Here is a 22,232-nt window from a genome sequence, read left to right as displayed (position 1 = left end):
CAACCCCGCAAATCCGTCACTTTTTTTTTAGAATTTTTTTTACAGCAACTTTATGTTTTTGAACATGCTCAAAAAAATTGTTAAAATATTCTAAAATTTTTGAAGAACAAAGTCAAATTTTTTCAAACCTTTTTAGTAAAAAATGTAATTGTAATAAAAATAATAGAATTAAGTGCGGCGTCACGCTCATACGTTGACCAGTCTAGGGTTAATAATAATAATGGGCTTTATTTATGTGATTTGATGTCTTTTACAAAATTTTACTCTTCACTTTAAGGTTGGGCCGTACTAAACGGATTTGCGAATTTTACTTTCCTTTTAATATATTAATCGATTGTTATTACAGAAATTTTTATAGCTTCCAAAAAAATGTATAAAACAAACTTTTTCGGAAAGTTTTCATCATTCGAGTGACGTAATTATTCAAAATGTAATTAGAAAAGTAAAATTCGAAAATTAGCCTTAAATACTATTTATATCTATTGCACATACTTTTTTTCTCTCCTTTTTCTTTTTCCACTTTTACTTCACATTCCGTATCTTTTACTTCTTTTCGTACGTCATTTTGCTGATTGCCCTTTCGTTCGAAGTTGCTTTACCCTGAGTCTTTCAAGGTCTCTTCAATTTTTTTGAAGATTGTACAAATTTCCACTTTTATCTCCACCTTAAGTTATCGTCCAAAAAATTTTAAATTAAAAAAAAAAGAAGTGTGGCACTCGGGGACTGCCGCGGTAAAGCTATTGCATAGCATTTTTTATCAACTTATGCAATTATAATTATTTATTTATTTTATTTATGCAGTATTTATTTTCCTTTGATATTAATTCAAGTTACACTTTTTGAGCGTGGTGACCAATAAGAAAACAAATTTTTCTTTTATTAAATAAATAAAAAGTTAATATTGTTTAAAATATTTTTATTATTTTACAGTACATGTGGGTTTTATTATCTTACAGTAGCTGTTGGTTATTCAGGAATATTTATCATTGAAACTATAGGTTTATGATAACTGAAATAAGAAACATAAGTTTGCGACTTAATATCCTCTAAATACCTAGAAAATACCGCGTCAATAATAGTCCCATATTTTGTTGTGGACTCTTGTGGATCATTATAAATATTATTATTAAATCAAATTACATATCCATGTAAGATTTTTCTGCATTATGTTGACGAAATTTCCTTTGACGTTCAGCATTTGATTTTGGTACTGTTTTTATTATTTCTTCATTTTTCTTCAAATCTTTCTGACGCTGATAGTATGCCCTTTGACGTGCATTAGTTTTTTGTTCTTTTTAGCTCTTTACGCTTTTCTTCTCTATAAAACGAAAATATCTAGGTATAAATAATAGGTATAAATAATTAGGTATAAATAGTGTAATGACACACCAAAACAAAATTATTCATTTATAAAAAAATAACAATATTACGAAGTGATTATCAAATTTCGCGCGATGTACATTTATATAGATATAATATCATATATACTTTCTCTGCGCGGCATTCATGTGCATTATCTATATACCAAAAACAAAGGTACTGAATAGTACACGTGCTTGGTTTGATGGTTTTTGTTATATACATAATGAAGAATGAATTTATATATATATATATATATATGTATATATATATATGTATATATATATATATATATATATATATATATATATATATACATATTGAGAATCTAAATTGAGAATTTAAACTATACGCGTCTGTGTGTTTGTGTGTATAAAAGAGGGCTACTTTTAATATCGCTCATTTTAATATCAAAAATTGAGGTTATCTTTATAGCAGCATTATATTTTCAATTCAAAATTAATACTGCATTTGTGATAATAATAAAATGTATGTTTATAGAGTACTCACTCATTTTCTTTCACTATTTTTTCGTGATTTCCTTCATTAATAATAAATGCACTTTGTTCATTCATATTCAAAACACTTTATACACAAATTTTACAAGCACAGCTATTCACTGTTGTACATAAATACCTATTTACCTATATACTTTCTCATAAACAGCTGCTTATGTATTCGTCCGATTTCGGAGCAGCTCGTCTCGATTCGTGCGAGTTTCGTAGAGTCGTACAATACGTCTAATCGCACGCACACAACGCCAGCTCCCTTAAGTTGGCGGGGGGAATTCGATTTTTGGCAAATTTTTTTTAGCAATTCGTTTGTTCGTCGATTGTTCGTCAATGTTCGCTATAAATAATTATTTGTTCGTTCTTTATTTTTTTTTAAATAAATTTTTAAAAATTTATTTGAAGTTAGCGGTGACTATACTCATTTTCTATCTTTTTTAATTTTTTTTCCATTTATCTTGATTTGTTTGTTAATACCCCACCAAAAATAGCGTTTGTTTGTTTGTTTTTATATTTATAATTAATTATTAAAATTTTAATTATGCCCGTTGATCTAATAGTAGTTGTGCGCATGCGCAAGTGTCTGCTCTAGGTTTAAAATTTTTTATTGTTTTCATTATTATTTATGTTTTAATTAAATTAGTAATCTTATCAAGTAATTATCAAATCCTGTTGATCATCTAGCACATCGTAAGAGTATCCAGGTATTTATCGGAGAGAAATGTCAATAAGCCACAATAAAATATGAAACGAAAGAGTCCTCAAAGAATCTTAGAAAACCACTTTTAATATTATTATTATTATCTTTATTTATTTAATATTTAATACACTCGACTAATTATTTTGTTTTATCAATATTAATTATGTATTAAAAATACTGAAAACATTTTAATGTTATTTTCATTTACTCTTTTATAATTTACCGCTCTGTTTTGTAACTTACGTGGTGTGTCACCTATTATCAAGTATTTTAACTTGCCGTTCAACTAGTATTTTTGTGTTACACAGTTGGTCTCATAAATAGTTGGTAAACCAATTACTAAATTACAAGTATCATCGAAGTCAATAATAAATAAATATAATATTGGAGCAGGTTTGTAAAATTAAACTAATAATTAATTATTTATTTAATATTAGAGTAGACTTATACAATTGAAGTTATTAATTATTCATTTGCGCAATTTTTATAAATTTATATTTTGCGTCTACATTGAGACTCAAAATAACTTAGCCTAAGAAATTTGATGAAAATTTTAATTAATATTTATTATTAAACATCATTTTATAATTAAAGATGTTTTTCTAATTTTTTTTTTTTTTTTTTTTTTTTTTTTTTTCCAAATATTAAAATTTTTTTTATTTTTCAGTTTTGAAAACAATATTTTTATACCACTTATCAAAATGGAGCTCAACTCTATAATGTTTCACCAATCGGATGTGATTCTTTCATCTAATCTCCAACATTATTTGTCCTTCATTTATATGTAAGTATATTACCATTAATTATTAGTATTATTATCAATAAGTTTTTGAACTCTGAAAATTTTTTGATCAGTACCCTGATTAAGAAAAATGATTTGCTTGATGTTGAGTGTATATCTATATATTAGTCGATTCAAATTGTTTTGAATCATTCCAAATTATTTTTGTTGATCAGGGTAACAGTTATATTTTATGATTATATTATTATATCGATTATTTTTTCTATACAGAGTTGACTAGAGAGGCTATGCAAACTGGAATCCGGGATGTAGACTCACTGAGTCACTGGTGATAATTGGTACAGTAGATAATATAAGTTGATCGTTGATGATGGACCGATCGGAAAGAGTTTTTTGGCTATTGAGACTATTATTAATTAAGAGCGTTTCGATTATGCTGGTGCGGAGAAGAAAAAGTTCTGTATCTACATTGCTATCGGTCAAATGAGATCTACAGTAACTTGGATCGTGAAAATAGTGACGGCACTGCTATTAACTATTCTATCATCGTATTCGATACCGTGTCTGATGCTGCTCTTTTCTTACACTTTTTTGCCATGTGCCATGGCAGAACTTTTTTTTTGTGACAACGGCAAACATGTCTTCATTATTTATGATGATTTGTCAAAATCGGTAATTGCTTACCATTAAATACTTTTATTTTTGAGACGACCTTTAGGAAATGATGCTTAGCCTCGTCATGTATTCTATATTCATTCTCGTTTTCTTGAAAGAGCAGTAAAATCCATTAAATGTACATAAATAATTGGTGAGTGAAATGAATAATTTATTAAATGAAAAACATGAATAAAATACGTTATTAAATAATCATATGATATTAGAGTTCGGACCGTCAATAATTTCCAGATGTTTCATCAAAAAAATAATAGTTAAAAAAAAATGCCTTTAGTTTTCCAAATTTTCAGTTAAGTATTTATAATTTTTTTCATAAATAATTAAATATAAATTTGCCAAAAATCGAATTCCCCCCGCCAACTTAAGGGAGCTCACAACGCCGTGTCGAAGACTGCCGAACTGAAATGACGTTAGACGATGCATGGCCTTCAAGCCACACTTCCGTGCCCGTCGGAGTGGGGAGCGTGAGGTTTTTTCGTTACAGAATTTCAGGATTCGGTCCCCGCGCTCAAGGCCCGCGATAGAAGTTATGCAATAGCTTAAAAATTTTGGTAATTTTCTTCCCATGGAGTAATGACAAACGATTTTGTATCTAATTTTATTGACCGATCAAGATTTGAAACATCTTAAATCAGGAGTTATTGGTGCTGTATAAAATTCCAGCGGAGGAATTAAATTTTAGTATTTTAAAAAATTATTATTTTTGCCTCCGAAAAAAGATCTTATTTACTGTATAAATGCAACAAGAATAGTTCCATCTATTTCTCTGAGTTTGAGAAAGATAAAGGATGGGTCACCTCAAACATCAAAACGAGTTCCCGCGTACTAATTTAAACGAGTACTTCCTGAAAAACAACGTACTCTCCGACGGAAGATTGGACTCACAAAATTAAATCCATTATTGAAAACAGCCCAAATAGCACAGTTTGTTTTAGCAAAAGTTTACTTGAATATTTCGTCAAATTTCCGTCAACTTCGGACTTTTCCGTTTTTACGACAATCTGTATCTAACTTGCTATTCAATTTGACGTAAATTTGCTACCCGGATTAGAATGCAAATTCACTTCAAAAGTTGGCTAGAAAAAAGTTGTCAACTTTCAGGCAAATTTGATGTCAATTTATTGTTAATTTGACTTGCAAAATTGTGAAGTACAATCAGCGCCATGTATTGATACCGTACCTGGTTACAAGCGTACTTTTTACTTTTCTACTTTTAGTATTCTACCAACATACATGTCTCTTAAATATATTTCTATGCGAAAATATCAATATTAAATATATTTATGTTGCAAAATAATTCTATGTAAAATTATCTCTGTGTAAATTTATTCTATTAAATATAAACGTATGCTACAATAATTCATGTCCAAAATATCTCGATACTATATATCTCTATGAAAATTAAGTCTCTAGAAAATTTACTATAATATGATAGAATTAGGTGTTAACATATTTATATTATGAAATTTCTCCATAACTATACAATTCTCCTTAATATTTCTCTATTCTGCATATCTCTATGACAAAATAACTCTATGAAAAAATTTTTCTATTTTAAAAATTTTCTATGTTGACCAAAGTCAGTTTCAACATTTCTCTATTGAAAAAAATAAACCAAGTTTTACGAATGATTTTGTATCTTACCACCAGTAATCGCGTGGCGCTACCATTAAATTCCATCAACAATACGATAATAATATTGAAAACAACAATGACTAGAAAATGACGTAATGAATAAATATTTTATTTGTATTATATTCAATTATAATAAATGACTGACAAAGTCAGGATTCAAATTTAATTAATTACCTAAATAAATGCAAAAAAAACCTTTGATATTTTGCCGGCCCTGTACAACCACTGTAGTACTCGTTGACGTCATTTTCTAGTCATTGTTGTTTTCAATATTATTATCGTATTGTTGATGGAATTTAATGGTAGCGCCACGCGATTACTGGTGGTAAGATACAAAATCATTCGTAAAACTTAGTTTATTTTTTCCAATAGAGAAATGTTGAAACTGACTTTGGTCAACATAGAAAAATTTTAAAATAGAAAAATTAATTAAATGAATTATTGGCAGTATGACAACTTTACTCAGGATTTCTTTACTCGAGAGCCATCTGTACTCAAAAGCAGTTCTTGAACCACCAGTTTTGTTTTAAAACTGTACTCAATTCTCTCTTTATTCAAGGACGACTTTACTCAATGACAATTGTACTCAATGGCTCAGCCAATAAGAGAGCTGGCGTCGGTAAGAAAGAAGTATGTAGGTCGGTCATTATCATATGGCGCTGAGTGAAGATTCTAAAATTATCTCAGTATTTAATTAAGATAATGAGATATAATTCAAATATTATATAAAAAATAATTTATTAACAACTTTTATACAATAAAAATACTAAATGTACGGATGTTTTAATAGTTCTATAATTATTATAAGTTTATAATTATAAATTGAGGTATATTTATGTCTTTAATTGAAAAAATTTGTTTAAAAAACATAAAATTTCTATACATTAATTTTGAAATTTACAGGTAAGTTGTTTTAACAGCTAATTTAATAAATAAAAATAAAACTGCAAGGAATTAATGGTTGTTAAAATTTATTATTCAATAAAAATAAATATCAAATGGAATACAAAATAACACATAATAGAGAGATTCTTAATGATCCTGCAAAATGAGGTTTAAATGTTCAATATTGCTAATATTTGGTAGCTGTTCACCTGCAAAAAAAGAAAAAAAAATAATAATTTCTATTAAAAATCTGGAAAGGTTCAAATATCTATAATTTTCAAACTGTCTACACGGAAAGAAAATTATGGGAATCATTCCCATAATAGTATGGGAACGATTCCCATAATGATGATATAGGAGCCACTTCTATAATATTATGGGAATTGTTCTCATACTATTATGGAAACCATTGCTATAGTTAATGGGAATGGATCCTATAATTATCCTGTAAGGAACTGCTCCCATAATTTATGGTTTTTCTATAATAAACTTAACACACCTACATATTATTGACAATAGAACAGCTAGTTGGCAAAATATTTTTCAACTTCCCGCTAAGAAAATTGAAAATTTTTGAAAAAAAAAAGGTTTCAGTTCGATTTTCGAGTTTTGAATAAGTCTCGACGTCCTAAAAAGCTATTTTAACTAATTTTACTAATAATGTCTGAGCATATGTTATCGTATGTAAATATTTTATTATTTTTTAATATGACATTAATTCCCACAATCTATTTTTAAAAACGCAGCTTGAACGGTACAGTACGCTTCGAGCTACCTTGAAAATAAAATTTTGATAATATTTTTTCTTTTTTTCGATAACTTTTAATTTATTCTATAAATTGATCCAAAAATCTAATCAGCTCTGAAACTCTATAAACCGCGTCAAATGTGGCCTCAGCGATTGAAATCGGGTTGTTTTTTCAAAAGAAACTTGTCGGAAAAATTTTAATGAAGTGTGTGCGTGTGTTTTTTTTTAATGCAATCAAAATCGTTTCACTGATTAATTCTAAAATTTTTTTAGTGTAAGAGGTTGGAAAACTGCCCCAGCTGCCTCTTTAAACACTATAATCAATTGATTTGTTCGAAAGATATTGACAATAAAAAACATCTACCGTGATTCAAAACTATACTGGAATTTCATTTTTTTTAAATCTATCCAATGATTTCAAACTATTATAATCGCATTAAAATTTTATTATGAGTAAAAAAAAAAAATAAAAACATTAATTTAGAAAAAAAAACAATGTAGTTGTAATAGAAAAGAATAGCTTTTCGAATGTTAGACAATTTACCATATTTTCAGCGGGAAATTAATATAAGTACAAGAAGAAAAGTACCCCTCTAAATTATAGCTCCTCAAACTTTAATTTAGTCATGAATTATATATAAATCATTTGTTTTTATTTTTTTATAGCACAATTACAAAATATTATTAGAGATATGGAGATCCAGTGGGGACGGTTAGATGCCGGAATTGATATCAATCGTCAACGTCGATCAGTTCAGCGTCATCATGACATCCGCATTCAGCATCTTCAAGCATCTTTAAGATCTGGAAGGTAAAACAACTCAGCCAATTAATGAGCAATTGATGAAATAAAATTAATATTAACTAAAAATCATAATATACTCTATTCTACGTTACAAGAATTCCTACACGCTGCAGTGAATCGGGATCTTCATGATTCAATATTTTTAATTTTAAATGATAATCAACGTGAGTCAAAAACTTCCGTGTAGACAGTTTGAAAATTATAGATATTTGAACCTTTCCAGATTTTTAATAGAAATTATTACTTTTTTTTTCTTTTTTTGCAGGTGAACAGCTACCAAATATTAGCAATATTGAACATTTAAACCTCATTTTGCAGGATCATTAAGAATCTCTCTATTATGTGTTATTTTGTATTCCATTTGATATTTATTTTTATTGAATAATAAATTTTAACAACCATTAATTCCTTGCAGTTTTATTTTTATTTATTAAATTAGCTGTTAAAACAACTTACCTGTAAATTTCAAAATTAATGTATAGAAATTTTATGTTTTTTAAACAAATTTTTTCAATTAAAGACATAAATATACCTCAATTTATAATTATAAACTTATAATAATTATAGAACTATTAAAACATCCGTACATTTAGTATTTTTATTGTATAAAAGTTGTTAATAAATTATTTTTTATATAATATTTGAATTATATCTCATTATCTTAATTAAATACTGAGATAATTTTAGAATCTTCACTCAGCGCCATATGATAATGACCGACCTACATACTTCTTTCTTACCGACGCCAGCTCTCTTATTGGCTGAGCCATTGAGTACAATTGTCATTGAGTAAAGTCGTCCTTGAATAAAGAGAGAATTGAGTACAGTTTTAAAACAAAACTGGTGGTTCAAGAACTGCTTTTGAGTACAGACGGCTCTCGAGTAAAGAAATCCTGAGTAAAGTTGTCATACTGCCGAATTATTGTAGCATACGTTTATATTTAATAGAATAAATTTACACAGAGATAATTTTACATAGAATTATTTTGCAACATAAATATATTTAATATTGATATTTTCGCATAGAAATATATTTAAGAGAGATGTATGTTGGTAGAATACTAGAAGTAGAAAAGTAAAAAGTACGCTTGTAACCAGGTACGGTATGAATACATGGCGCTGATTGTATTTTATTACCAGCAAGTTGTAGACATTTTTATGTATAAATTTTTTTGCCTTCTAAAATAGTAAGAAAGAACATTACTGACTTTTTTTTTATCGTAAAAAGTTACCCTGATAACCAGACATTGCTCTACAAGTGTTGCAGTGTAACATTTTCGGCTAACGTAAAGAGAAAATTTCTGGCAAGCTTGGCTTAATAATACTTTAAGTTGGCTTCAGAATACGGCAGTAACTTGAATGTAACGACAGAAAAACTTGCCGCCAATTTGAAGTGAAACATTCAATCAACTTAACATCATTGTCTGACAGTGACACTTGTGGTCAAGTTGAAATTCAAATTACAGACAATTTATTGTCAACTTAAAGTTAACTGCTTGCTCTCCAACACTTTCCTTTAAGTTACCTTTAATAGACGGCAGTAGTTTGTAGTTAACTTATGGTTAGGGTAGCTATCAGGGTAACTGCTAATTTTTATTTTCAACCCTGATAGCCAAGTTGGCGAGAAACTGACGAGAAACTTGCAGCCGCAACTGGAACCAAGTTGATCGCCAACAGTTGGTACCTCCAATAGTTGATGGACATTTTCTGAGAAAGTTGGTGGCAAAAGTTGTAAATCTAAAAAGTTGACTATCACTTTCTGAGAAAGTTGGTGGCAAAAGTTGCTTGCAAAAGTTGGTGATCATAAGTTGACGGTAAGTTTACTTTCAATTTCCTCAGAAACTTGCATTCCAGTTGCGGCTCCATACTGCCGCCAACTTTCTGAGAAAGTTGGCGGTAACTTGTAGCCAAAAGTTGCAAAAGCTGAAGTTGTCGATAACTTGTCGTCAAGTTGGTCGGAAACTAATGAATGACCAACTTTTTCACGATCAACTCGTGTTATCAGGGAACTTTTTCTGTAAAATTGTCAGCAAATTCGGGCAGCAGATTTCAGGTCATTTCAACATCAAATTACCCGCAATTTCAAGCTAAAGTGGCTAGTAGGGATGTTGACTACAAGTTGGCTACAACCCGCTCGGCATGAATGCCAGAAAGTCATCTTATCGATACCATAAAGTTATCTAAATCAATGAGGTTGTCGTTCGGATGTCAAATAGATATCTTTTTGACATTCATGCTGAGCGGCAAGTTGCTCAGAAACTTGGTGACAATCTTTCTGATAGCTAAGTTGGCGAGAAACTGGCGTGAAACTTACAGCCGCAACTAAACATCAAGTTGGCCGCAAAAATTGATACTTCCGAAGTTTATAAACACTTTCTGAGAAAGTTGGTGGCAAAAGTTTGAAATCCATAAGTTGACGGAAAGTTGCCTTCAATTTTCTCAGAAACCTGCATTCCAGTTGTGGCTCCATACTAGCATCAACTTTCTTAAAAAGTTGACGGGAATTTGTAACCAAAAGTTGCAAATGCTAAAGTTGTCGACAGCTTGTCGTCAAGTTGGTCGCAAACTAATGAATACCAACTTTTGGACGAGAAACCCTGGCTATCAGGGCTATTGTCGCAACCTGTCACCAAGTTTCTGAGCAACTTGGCGGCAACAGTTACACGAGCTGAAAGTTGTCGACAAGTTTCTCGGAAAGTTGCCGTCAACTTACGGAAATGCAAAATTTTGCGGCCAACTTAGCCATCAGGGAAATTGTAGATGTAAAACGTATGTAAGCATATTGACAGCATAATCTTGAAGTTAGCAAACAATTGACAATTTTCGAATTTTTTTAAAGTCAATTTAAAAAAAAAAAGAAAAACTGAAAATATGCTCATGTAGAAAATTTAAAAAGCCATAGTTGAAATTTTTTTTCAAATATTTCATTTTTCTGTAATTTATAGTTTTGAAAAAAATCCAAAAATTCTCTGATAGCACGAGTTGATCGTGAAAAAGTTCCCTGATAACACAAGTTGATCGAGAAAAAGTTGGTCATTCATTAGTTTTCGACCAACTTGACGACAAGTTATCGACAACTTCAGCTTTTGCAACTTTTGGCTACAAGTTACCGCCAACTTTCTCAGAAAGTTGGCGGCAGTATGGAGCCGCAACTGGAATGCAAGTTTCTGAGGAAATTGAAAGTAAACTTACCGTAAACTTATGATCACCAACTTTTGCAAGCAACTTTTGCCACCAACTTTCTCAGAAAATGTCCATCAACTATTGGAGGTACCAACTGTTGGCGATCAACTTGGTTCCAGTTGCGGCTGCAAGTTTCTCGTCAGTTTCTCGCCAACTTGGCTATCAGGGTTGGTATTCATTAGTTTCCAACCAACTTGACGAACAAGTTGTCGGTAACTTTAGCTTTTGTAACTTATGGCTACAAGTTACCGCCAACTTCCTCAGAAAATGTCTTTCAACTTTTGAGGTACCACCTGTTGGCGGCCAACTTGGTGTCTAGTTGCGGCTGCAAGTTTCTCGTCTGTTTCTCACCAACTTGACTATCAGGGATTATTAGACGTCGGCTAACTTCATATCGACAGCGCCATTCAAGATGCTCGAAACTTTTTAACTTACTTATCCCTGATAGCCACCTTAACCATAAGTTAACTACAAGCTACTGCCGTATATTAAAGGTAACTTAAAGAAAAGTGTTGGAGAGCAAGCAGTTACCTTTAAGTTGACAGTAAATTGTCTACAACTTTCTATTCAATTTGACGAAAAGTATTAACGTCAGACAATGACGTTAAGTTGATTGAAAGTTTTACTTCAAATTGACGGCAAATTTTTCTGGCAAGTTACATTCAAGCTACTGCCGTATTCTGAAGTCAAGTTAAAGGAAAATATTATCCAGCCAAGGTTTGCCAGAAACTTTCTCGTTAAGTTAGCCGTAAATATTGCACTGCAACACTTGCAGAGCAATGTCTGGTTATCAGGGTATGAGCATGCATATACGTGTATACAAAACTATGTTTGAGTAGTATTTGCATGCGTAACCGACAAATTGATGTTTGCAAACCTGAAGTCAAGGGAAAGTACGGAATCGAGTCTGAGCACTCTTGTTTGATCATTAGAAAGGCATTTGAAAATTCCAATTGCAATCATTTCATCTATTAATCGTTAATCACTGAGTCTTTAATCATGGGTGTGAATGTTGAAGTGATATCCCCTGGAGATGGTAATTAATTTTATAAAATTTTTAATATTTTCAAGTTAAGAGGCTAATGTATGATTATATTCGACTATGAACTATTAACCTATCCGTATTTGTATCTTTTTGTCGGAAAAATCGACATTTTTTGGAAACGCCATTACCTATTTGCTTGGATTAATCCAATCGTACTTGAAGTTTATGTATAATTTTAGTACTGTGTCGTATAATTTGAAAAACGTATGAAAATTATACATGATTCTCAAGTTAGAAGACAATTAACAATTTTTGGATTTTTGTCAATAAATTCATTACAAGAAAAAACAAATCTAAAAAAATGTCTATGTAGGAATTCAAAAAAGCTATAGGTGCAATTTTTTTAAACATTTCTTTTTTTTAATAATTTTTCGTCATAAAAAAAAAAAAAAAACAAAAAATTATTAGAAGTCGGCTAACTTTAGTATCATAATTATACGCCAAATATTTTGTATTAGTTTAGATTTAAAAACCAAATTTGATACTGAGGAACAAAAGTCAACCTGAAGTAATTCTATTTTTAACAAAATATAGAATATAAGTTGCAAGTACACAGTTGAAAATGTAGTGTTCTTGTGTTTAAAAATTCAATGGTTGAATATTTTGTGTTAATTATTTGATACCGTCGAGTGTGAATTCAACTAGAGTTGAATGTGTTATCTGAGGTTAACAAGTTTTTTGTGTTAATAAATTTATGAGTAATCAATACAACACATTTTTTGTGTTAACTCAAATTTAACTCAAAATAACCGTTAACTAAATTCCGATAATTTATATGGTGTGAGGCGAGGATTTATTACATATTATTTTTGTTAGCTTAACGCAAAAATGACAACATCTCATTTGTGTAGATACTAATACAAACATTGTGTTAATCAAATTCCATAATACACTGAAAGAGTAACATCAACACAAAGTTTGTTTGTTTGTCAGAGGACGCTCACTCTTCTCGCGTGCTTTTATCCAGAAGTGCAACAAAAATTTACTTATAAATCGAATAGTTTTGAATTATTCAATACGTGACTGTGAATTCTAGAATAAAAAAGATTTTCTCTACTGTGTCAAGTAAATATAAATTGATTTATTTAAATTATTCAATTTTTATGTCACATAATAGCCTTATAATGATTGAATTAATTATAATCATCCAACATAATCTATAGAATCATCATATTGCTTGAAAGTTTATCATTTAGTATTCTAGTGAATTATTGTTCGTGACTTTTTTAAATTTATATTTTAAAGAATATTTTGTGAAAAATGAGTAAGATAATTATTATTGAAATTGTTCAATTTTTTTCAAATATAGGAAGTTTACGGAAACAATATAATCTGCCATATTTCAAAGTTAAATATATGAGTTTAAAGGAACCAATGTCGTAATAACAGATTATTTTATGTAAAACTTTATAATTTTGAATCAATGATTACTTGATTTTCTAAAAATATTGGTTATATCGTTATTTCATCATCATGACCACTACTATTGTTATTATTATTATTATTATTATTATTATTATTATTATTATTATTATTATTATTATTATTATTATTATTATTATTATTATTATTTTAAGGAAGTACAATTTATAGAATTTCTATAATAACATTTTAAGAATTGATTGATGTTATATTAATATTTAAATTTTGTAAGTCAACTTTTCATTCTTCAACACTGTTACAATGTAACTTTAACATCGTCATTGAGTTAAACTCAATGCTAGATGTTTGTTACATTCAATTTAAGTCAAAATAATTAATTATTTGCGTTGAATTTTTAACCAAATACTTGAGTTCATTTGACACGTGGTAGGGTAAACTGCCCAATGAATGACTAATTTGTTGTAATGGCAGATATTTTGACTAATTAAAAGAATAATTAACTTTGAAACTTAGTCAAACTATTATAATTGCATTGCGACATCATTTATCTTTTGATATTCATCGTGATTATTTATTTATCTCATCATAGTTTTTATAAAATTACATATAATCAGCGTAGAATGTAAAGACCCAGTGAATAATTGCTTTCGCCCATTGAATGCCCGAGCATAATCCAGTAAATGACCGACGAATTCAGTTCTGACTTGAAGTTAATTTTCCTAGAAATTTTATTGTATCCGACCGATAAATTAATTATTTTAAGTAGGAAAAAATATCAATTTTAGTATTTTGTTAAAATTTTGTTATTTCATTCAACGAATCCTTACAATCATAGTACCAATGGATGAAAATAGCTGATGTGTTTTTATAAAAATAATCATTTTGAATGCGGAAAAATACTCTTAAGCTACATTAATATCACATTAACAATTTCAATTGTATTAAATAATATAATACTTATTAAAGTACGCTTGTCTAACTATCATATATTTATATAGTTAACAAATTTTGATTAACGTAAATTACTAATTTGATTATTTAACACTTTTAAATTAGTATTACTAATCTTTGAATTGGTTAAAGATATACAATTTTTGAAATTCAAAGAACAAAAAAATGTTGAATAAATAAAATGATAAAATTAGCGAAAAACTCTTTGATTTTATAAATTGAATCTTATTCTTCTACAGTCTTATTTTTAGTAGATTTTATAAAAATCTAACTGTTACATTTGTCCTCATGACGCAACTTTACAAAAATTTTAACATTTTCTATCTATTTGAATCAAGTAGGTTCCAAAAATACTATTGGTGAAAAAGTTTATATGTATATATATATATATTGTAACATGATGAAAAATTCGGCATTGACTCGTGGTTTGAATTTATTCAAAATCATCAATAATTACCGAATAAGTAATTATTAGTGACACCTAGAATAAAAAATGTCGACTTCGACCGAGAAAACGATCCAACGCATGGATGGTGAGGAGAGATCCGGGATAGACTTCGAACTGAACGGCCACGTTTTTGATCAATTCGATTTACGACGAAAAAGAACAATCTTGATTTACGGGAGAACAATTATATCGCGAGGAATAATAATTACGAGTGTAATAATCCGACTATTTTGTGAACAAGCCGAAGCCTCGGCACGAGAACTAAATACAGTGTACGACCGACTGATTGTGTTTAATGAACAAGTGAAACGCGTTGTGTGTAATTAATAATTAATTTAATAATTAATTACGTATAATAATTATATGATAGTGCAATTTCAACGCGTTACCGAAATAGAATATTTCTTTATATTGTATTTTATTTCATCGAACAATTCTGAGAATTACGGATTATCTGTTTCTCATTCGCATCGGCCGTCTTGGTGCCTCGCCGTGTAAGAATACTCTGACGTCACCGGTCGAGTATTTCGTTAAGAACTACGTCGTGTGTGTGTTTGTGAAATCAAATAAGTGTATTTCTATTTCGACAACTGACTGTTATTTTTTTTTGAGCAATGAACTGACTGGTTTCAATCAACTACATTTTTTTTTAATTTTGTTTATATCGAGTCAAGCCGAACCCGGCATTTAGTATTTTTTTGTAACCGATTATATGTGTAAACCGATCAATTATTTTGTTTATTTAATATACGACTAAATTTCGTGTTAATTCTGATCAATCATTTATCATAATCTTAAGTGCCTGACCTTTTCCCGATCCGCCACCCTGAGCCGACATTTTTTTTTATTAATTATTTATTTGGTGATTATGAAATCACCTGGCGCCCATCTGTAAAATTTTGACGAGGTGGCCAAATAATAAGTGTACTCGGACTTCACTCCGGTAGATCCCCGGTGGTGAAAACCCGTTACAATATATATATATATATATATATATATACGATATAACGCGCGGTTTTCCCACGATAGCGTCCACAATTCTGTACCGATCTTAATGAAATTTTTTTTGCATACTCTTTACCTAAAGAGCTCGGTTCAGTTCGAAGATGAGCTAAATCGGCCGAAAAGTTATAGTCATTTAAAGATTTTTTAATATTTCAAAAAATTCAACTTTTCTTGATTTATCTTTAAATAACTTTTGATCCTAAAGAGATAATCTATTTTTGGTGATTGAATCTTTATGTTCATTCGATTAGCCTTAATTTAAGCTATGTTGCTTACTCTTTAGATAATTTTTTTTCAATACTTTGATGAATTTCAAAATTTTTAGAAAAATAGAAAAAACATTTTTTTTATTTTCTCATTTAATAACTTTCAAGTAATACGTAAGTGTTGAATCTTGTTAATATTTTTATGTAGCTTATCTAATGAGCTTCATATTTCAATACTATTTTTTTATATTCAATGAAAATTACCTATTTATTTATTGAAATTTCGCTGTTGCATTCGTTCTTCCACTTTTTAATAAATTCATGTAACTGTTTCAATTCTGATTACTGCCGTGTAACACTTTTAAAATCTCAACATTAAAGTATACATAAAGTATTTTTTAAAAATTGACAAGCATAAATATAATTGATCTTATAAGCTTTAGATGAATCTTTAAACGTCACCGCCTACCTCACAGATTTAAATAATTAAATAAATAATGAAAAATCTACTTCCATTTCGGCTGCCGAATGGCCTTTTTTTTTAACACTCAGTACCCTTATTAAACAAAATCATTTAATAGTATTAAGAAGGATTGATTTTTTAATCATTTTTAATCCTTCGAAATGATGTAAATCATTTTTAAAATTTCACGTTTAATTATATCAAATCATTCTTACTGTTGTAAAGCGTCCGAATATAAAATTTGTACTCATTCCGAACAATTTTTAACCCTGAAATCATACTTGAATTTCTGCCACCGGTTATGATATGGAATGATTCGGCAAGTATTAAAAGTTGTTGATCGTTCTGAATACTTTTTAATCCTGAAATAATATTTGAGCTTTTGTCGCCGGTTATGATATGAAATGATTAGGCCAGTATTAGAAATTTTTAATTATATATCAAATACTTTTTAATCCTGAATAGTCTAGTCGATGCGCACGAAAACAGGGTGCAAGATTATATTTTCGGTGGACATGAGCCGATTTTGAAATTTTTTTTTTTTATTTTTAAAAAATATGAAACAAAAAGTTAACCTAAATTCAAAAGCCGCTTTTATTGAATAAAATCTAATAACGAATAAAGACAAACCCACGGCCATTCACTGGGCTTGACAAATTTCGGACTTACCAATAAATGACTTGACGGTCATTTACTGGCTTAGTACAGTAATAAAGTACATCAGTGAATGACCAACATAAAATTAATAAAAACAAAATATTTATTTTGATTTCACGTACCTAAAGTCAGTTTTAATAATTAATTTACTCATATAAATGATTATAAATTTACTGTTTCATAAAAAAATCATTTACTACTATTGAAACACATAGTTCTTAAAAATGATTTTTTTCAAACGTTTATGTTCAAATTCAATATTTCTTTAATGACTCTTTAATCCTCTATATAATTTCAATTATTTTTAATGATAATTTTATAAATCACTTTAATTTGTTGTGATTTAATAATAATAAAGACATGTAAGATTACATTTACAAGTAAATAATAACCTTTAATTTAATTTTAAAATTATTATAATTATTCTTCTGTATACCGGTCATTCACTGCTAGGTGGTCACAGGCTGGACTAATTACCCTAGTTTGTTAAAAGTATATTTAAAAAAATGTAGATTTAACATACTTTTGATGTTAAATTTAACACAACAAGTTTGTTGGGCTTACACAAAAAAAATTGTTAAATTTACAAAATTTTTGTGTTAATCTATTCAACACTAAGCTTGTATTATTGTTTAACACAAGTCTAATGTTTTAAATTAACACAAAAAATTGAGTGGACCGTTTGGGGCATGCGATTTGTGTTAAATTTAATACAAATTTTTCAACTGTGGATGTTTTAAATTACACGGAAAAAAAATGTTGCGGCAATAGGAAGCGGTCTTATGATAGCTACTAGACTGTCAATTTGTAAAAACAAGACCACCGTGAATGCGCTCTATGATATGATTGCGGATTAAATAAAGTAGTAGAATGGGGGCTATTAGGGCCGAAAACTTAATTTTTATTGACACCAATAAATTATCGTGTAAGTAAATTTTAATATTTCTTGTTAATCGAAATCTTTTCATAAATAAGGTAAATGTTCCAATACCGGAACGACGAAGGGTATATGACTGATTTTTATCGTTTTAAAAATATTCAAATAAATTATAAACCAAAATAATTTATTACATCATATAGAATAGACATTTACCAATTCAAAAATAATCAAATTATTTCATTTTTCTTAAATTTAATATAAAAAAAAAAAATTTTTCTATGACACCCAAAAGACCCAGTACCGGAACGCTGAAATAGCCTTGTCCCAATACGGAAATTCGGTTGTCCTAATACCGGAACAGTAAATAAAATAAGTTATTTTTTGCATTTATTCATGATGAAAATATTAATAATTATTAAATAATATTAATGTTAAACGAGTATGAATGTAGCAGACATCAGAAAACTTTAAAATTATAAATAAATAAGATGAATAATTAAAAAAATAGTATTTACAAAAAAAGCACTATTAATTTCAAAATTTTTTGAATTTGCATTTTTGTGAATTTTATATTATTAATTATTTACTCGATTTATTAACAATTTTAAATTTGTCTGATATCTGCTATATCACACCCATAATGTAAAATGTATTTAAAATTTTAAAATGATTGAATATTCAATGAAAATAAATATTTTGAGCTAAAGAATAGAAACAAAATAAATCATTTGAGGTTATACTAGAAAAATGATTAAAAAAAAAAAAATAAAAACAAAAATTTATTTTTTATGATTTAAATTAGGGTTTATCTATACTTAATCTATTTTTTATAACAATCTAAATACTGCATTAAATATTAGGGCTCCAGTAATAATTAATATTGTACTTGATTTAGCCAGTCAATAAAACTCACCGTTAATGTCTATCAATAACATTAATATGATTGGCTGTTCCGGTACTGGGCACGGGTTCATTTTGGTGTACCAATAGACGAACAGTCAAATTAATATAATAATACTATTTTTTTCACATTTTTAATATGTTTTCTTGAATTTTATGTCATTCAAGATGCATATACAAAAAAAAGATTATTGAAAAGTAATTCTATGCATTTTCTATAAGCTTAAGACCATTGACTGATTTCTTAGCAAAACCATTAAGAGACATGAAAAAGTTATGAATCTGAGACTAATGCTCTAATTAACATTTTTTTTTTTCATATTTTAAATATTTTCTAAAACCTATTTTATATCTTATTTTTTAACTTAAAGATTAAGGTTTCAAATAAAGAAAGTTTTATTTAGTTTCATCGCGTACGAGTTGAACTATAATATAATGATTATCAAATCGTTCCGGTATCGGGTCTTGTTCCGGTATTCGGACATTTACCTTAGCTGAAATTAATTAATAGAGATCGGAAAAAATGATATTCTAGTGGTGGAAAAATTATTTTCATCATCTAATTTTAAATATAGTTTTAGGAGGTACAATAATTGTTGATATTTCATCAAATATCTTATATTTTTAAAAAGTTATTTTAACCGACAATGCAAGTAACCAATAAACATACTAAAACATTTAATTTAATTTAAACGGATAGTTTTTTACATTTTTTTAATGGTTTTTTAATATTTTTTTTACCAAGACTTACATTCGATAAAAATTAAAATTATTTTTTCATAGAAATTGATTTTATACTAGAGTTCTTTTTGCTTTGAGTTGATTAGAAACTCTTGGTACAGTCACAAAAAAGTTTTGTTGTAACCACTGGACAGCAGCCCCATTATTTTCCGTGTAAGAATTTTTAACTTTTGATACTTATTCCTTATTAGAAGAAACGATTTGAAACGATTAGAAAAAAAAAAATTTTACATATTTTTTAATGCTTTTGAAAACTTTTGAATCGCCTTCCTTATGAACATTTAATATTTCAAATCGTTTCTTTTAATCAGGGATTCATGTTATCTAATCAGTGTCAACTAATTTTGTCAACAGTAGTTAGATATGTGACTGAAAATAACAGTTCTTACCCAGCACAGGAAAGGTTACGATGTTAAATTGTACTCAGTCATACGTAAAAACTACCCGCCTCTGTTATAACGAGAACCAGTAATATGCTATCAGACTGATAAATAATTTACAAAATATATATTAAAAAAATTTTGGAAAAATTTATGTAATCATTTTTCGCCCTAAATTCAAACTTTTTCAAATTTCATAATATTTTATAAAAAATTGAATTTGCATTATTTTAGCAGCATTGTGGACGATATTTGTTATCTTGTGTTACCTTCTCTTGACTATATTCTTATCAAAAGAGTCGTAACGATCCATTACATAAAAAATGTATTGTAATAGTAATTTCATTTATTGACACTCAATGAAATAATGCTGTTTTAATAAGCAATATATTTTGTTTTATGACAATTAATATTTTAAAAGTTAATTGATTCAATATTTTTTCGTAACAGGTCAAACATATCCAAAAACAGGACAAGTTGTTGTGGTTCATTATACAGGTATATAACATATATTAAATAAAAAACAAACACTTTCAAAATTGACCTTGAACCTTGAGCAGATCTTGAGCCATGCGTAACTACCTGCCGTAAGTTAATGGTGCAAGAAATGCGCCAGAAACTTTTCAATTGCACCGCATCTAAGATATATTCAATATTCTTGTCTACAATGCCTTGAGCAAGTCATGCACAAGTCTTGATGACAATTCCTTGCTACATAACTTGGCGCAAGACCCATATGTAGAAAAAGACACTAGTGACCAGGGGTTTTTCTAAAGACACTGGCACCAGAATCTTGCTCCACCATAGGTTATTTGAGATGTACTAACACTATTGATATTGTTAGGTACATTCACAAATGGCCAAAAATTCGACTCTAGTCGTGACCACGGGATGCCATTCAAATTCAAAATTGGAAAAGGTGAAGTAATCAAAGGCTGGGATCAAGGAGTAGCTCAGATGTCAGTAGGGGAGCGTGCAAGACTTACATGTTCACCGGACTTTGCATATGGCAGTCAAGGCCATCCTGGAATATATCCTTTGGTACACTGATTTTAAGTATTTCCTTAGCTTAGTCGTACTGATATTATTATTTTTATAAATTAAATATTCCTTGACAACGATACAATATACCACCAAATGCAACTCTAATTTTCGACGTAGAATTAATCAAAGTTCAACCTTGAAGTACAGTAAAGTTAATACTTAATCAACAAAACTCAACAATTTGACTGATCAAGAATAATAAATGATGAATTAATGCTTTCAATGTTATTTATTAATAAATTTACTGCACCTTAAATAAATCTTGTACATTCTTTGACCTTTAAACTCATTAATAATAATAACAATTTTTGATTTGGTGGTAAGCTAATTAATTAATTAATTTGTCACATAGCGATTTAAACGTGAATCGCTGCGCGCGCTTTTCCATCTCGCCGTGAATTTAACAACACCTCCTAGCTCAAATCAAGCGCATTTATTTATTGTAATTTATTATTATTTAAATATTTATATTATTTTGATAGATTATTTTAGTATGATTTAATTATGAATTTATTGATGTTATTGTTTATTATCTTTATATAGATGTTTTGATACTTATTTTGAATTTATGTACTTAATCGATATTTTCATTTCAGTCAGTACCACGCGTGTGTGTAGAGCATACATAAAAATATCGACCGAAGTGAGAGTAAGTCGATATAGTGGGGTTAAAATTCAATATTTTTCTCCAGCCACGTGGTGCACTGAAATAATTATTATGTTATCGTTTAAAGGGTCAATAATTATTATGTTTATCTTGATAAATAGGAAATATTATTTAATTTATTATTATAAAATAACTCAGGTCGTTTAATGATATTCAATATTTTATTTTAATTGAAAATTTCGGGTCCGAGGTCATGAGAGGGTATAACACGGGAGTGATAC

General features: G+C 28.8%; 1 protein-coding gene and 3 long non-coding RNA genes across 4 annotated transcripts; 3 read left to right on the top strand and 1 right to left on the bottom strand.

The window, feature by feature from the left end:
* Positions 1 to 899: 899 nt before the first annotated feature.
* Positions 900 to 2,098, bottom strand: LOC128667856 (uncharacterized). Its single transcript, XR_008403773.1, has 2 exons — positions 1,870 to 2,098; positions 900 to 1,318 (listed from the first exon to the last, which is right to left on the bottom strand). It is a non-coding gene; the product is annotated as an uncharacterized LOC128667856 (long non-coding RNA).
* Positions 2,099 to 2,858: 760 nt separating this feature from the next.
* On the top strand, positions 2,859 to 5,786 carry LOC106693770 (uncharacterized). Its single transcript, XR_008403395.1, has 4 exons — positions 2,859 to 2,961; positions 3,236 to 3,352; positions 3,581 to 4,118; positions 4,192 to 5,786. It is a non-coding gene; the product is annotated as an uncharacterized LOC106693770 (long non-coding RNA).
* A 1,980-nt stretch (positions 5,787 to 7,766) lies between these two features.
* Positions 7,767 to 8,386, top strand: LOC103571889 (uncharacterized). Its single transcript, XR_001345076.2, has 3 exons — positions 7,767 to 8,064; positions 8,154 to 8,222; positions 8,324 to 8,386. It is a non-coding gene; the product is annotated as an uncharacterized LOC103571889 (long non-coding RNA).
* A 3,628-nt stretch (positions 8,387 to 12,014) lies between these two features.
* On the top strand, positions 12,015 to 21,600 carry LOC103573703 (peptidyl-prolyl cis-trans isomerase Fkbp12). Its single transcript, XM_053742203.1, has 4 exons — positions 12,015 to 12,277; positions 20,751 to 20,798; positions 21,145 to 21,329; positions 21,425 to 21,600. Exons 1-4 carry the CDS (start codon positions 12,241 to 12,243, stop codon positions 21,482 to 21,484), a joined length of 330 nt encoding a protein of 109 aa, XP_053598178.1. The 5' UTR covers positions 12,015 to 12,240; the 3' UTR covers positions 21,485 to 21,600.
* Positions 21,601 to 22,232: the final 632 nt, after the last annotated feature.

The sequence above is a fragment of the Microplitis demolitor genome, chromosome 1 (genome assembly GCF_026212275.2).
Source record: "Microplitis demolitor isolate Queensland-Clemson2020A chromosome 1, iyMicDemo2.1a, whole genome shotgun sequence".
Classification (NCBI taxonomy): Eukaryota; Metazoa; Arthropoda; class Insecta; order Hymenoptera; family Braconidae; genus Microplitis; species Microplitis demolitor.
This window is presented reverse-complemented; position numbering and strand designations above follow the sequence as displayed.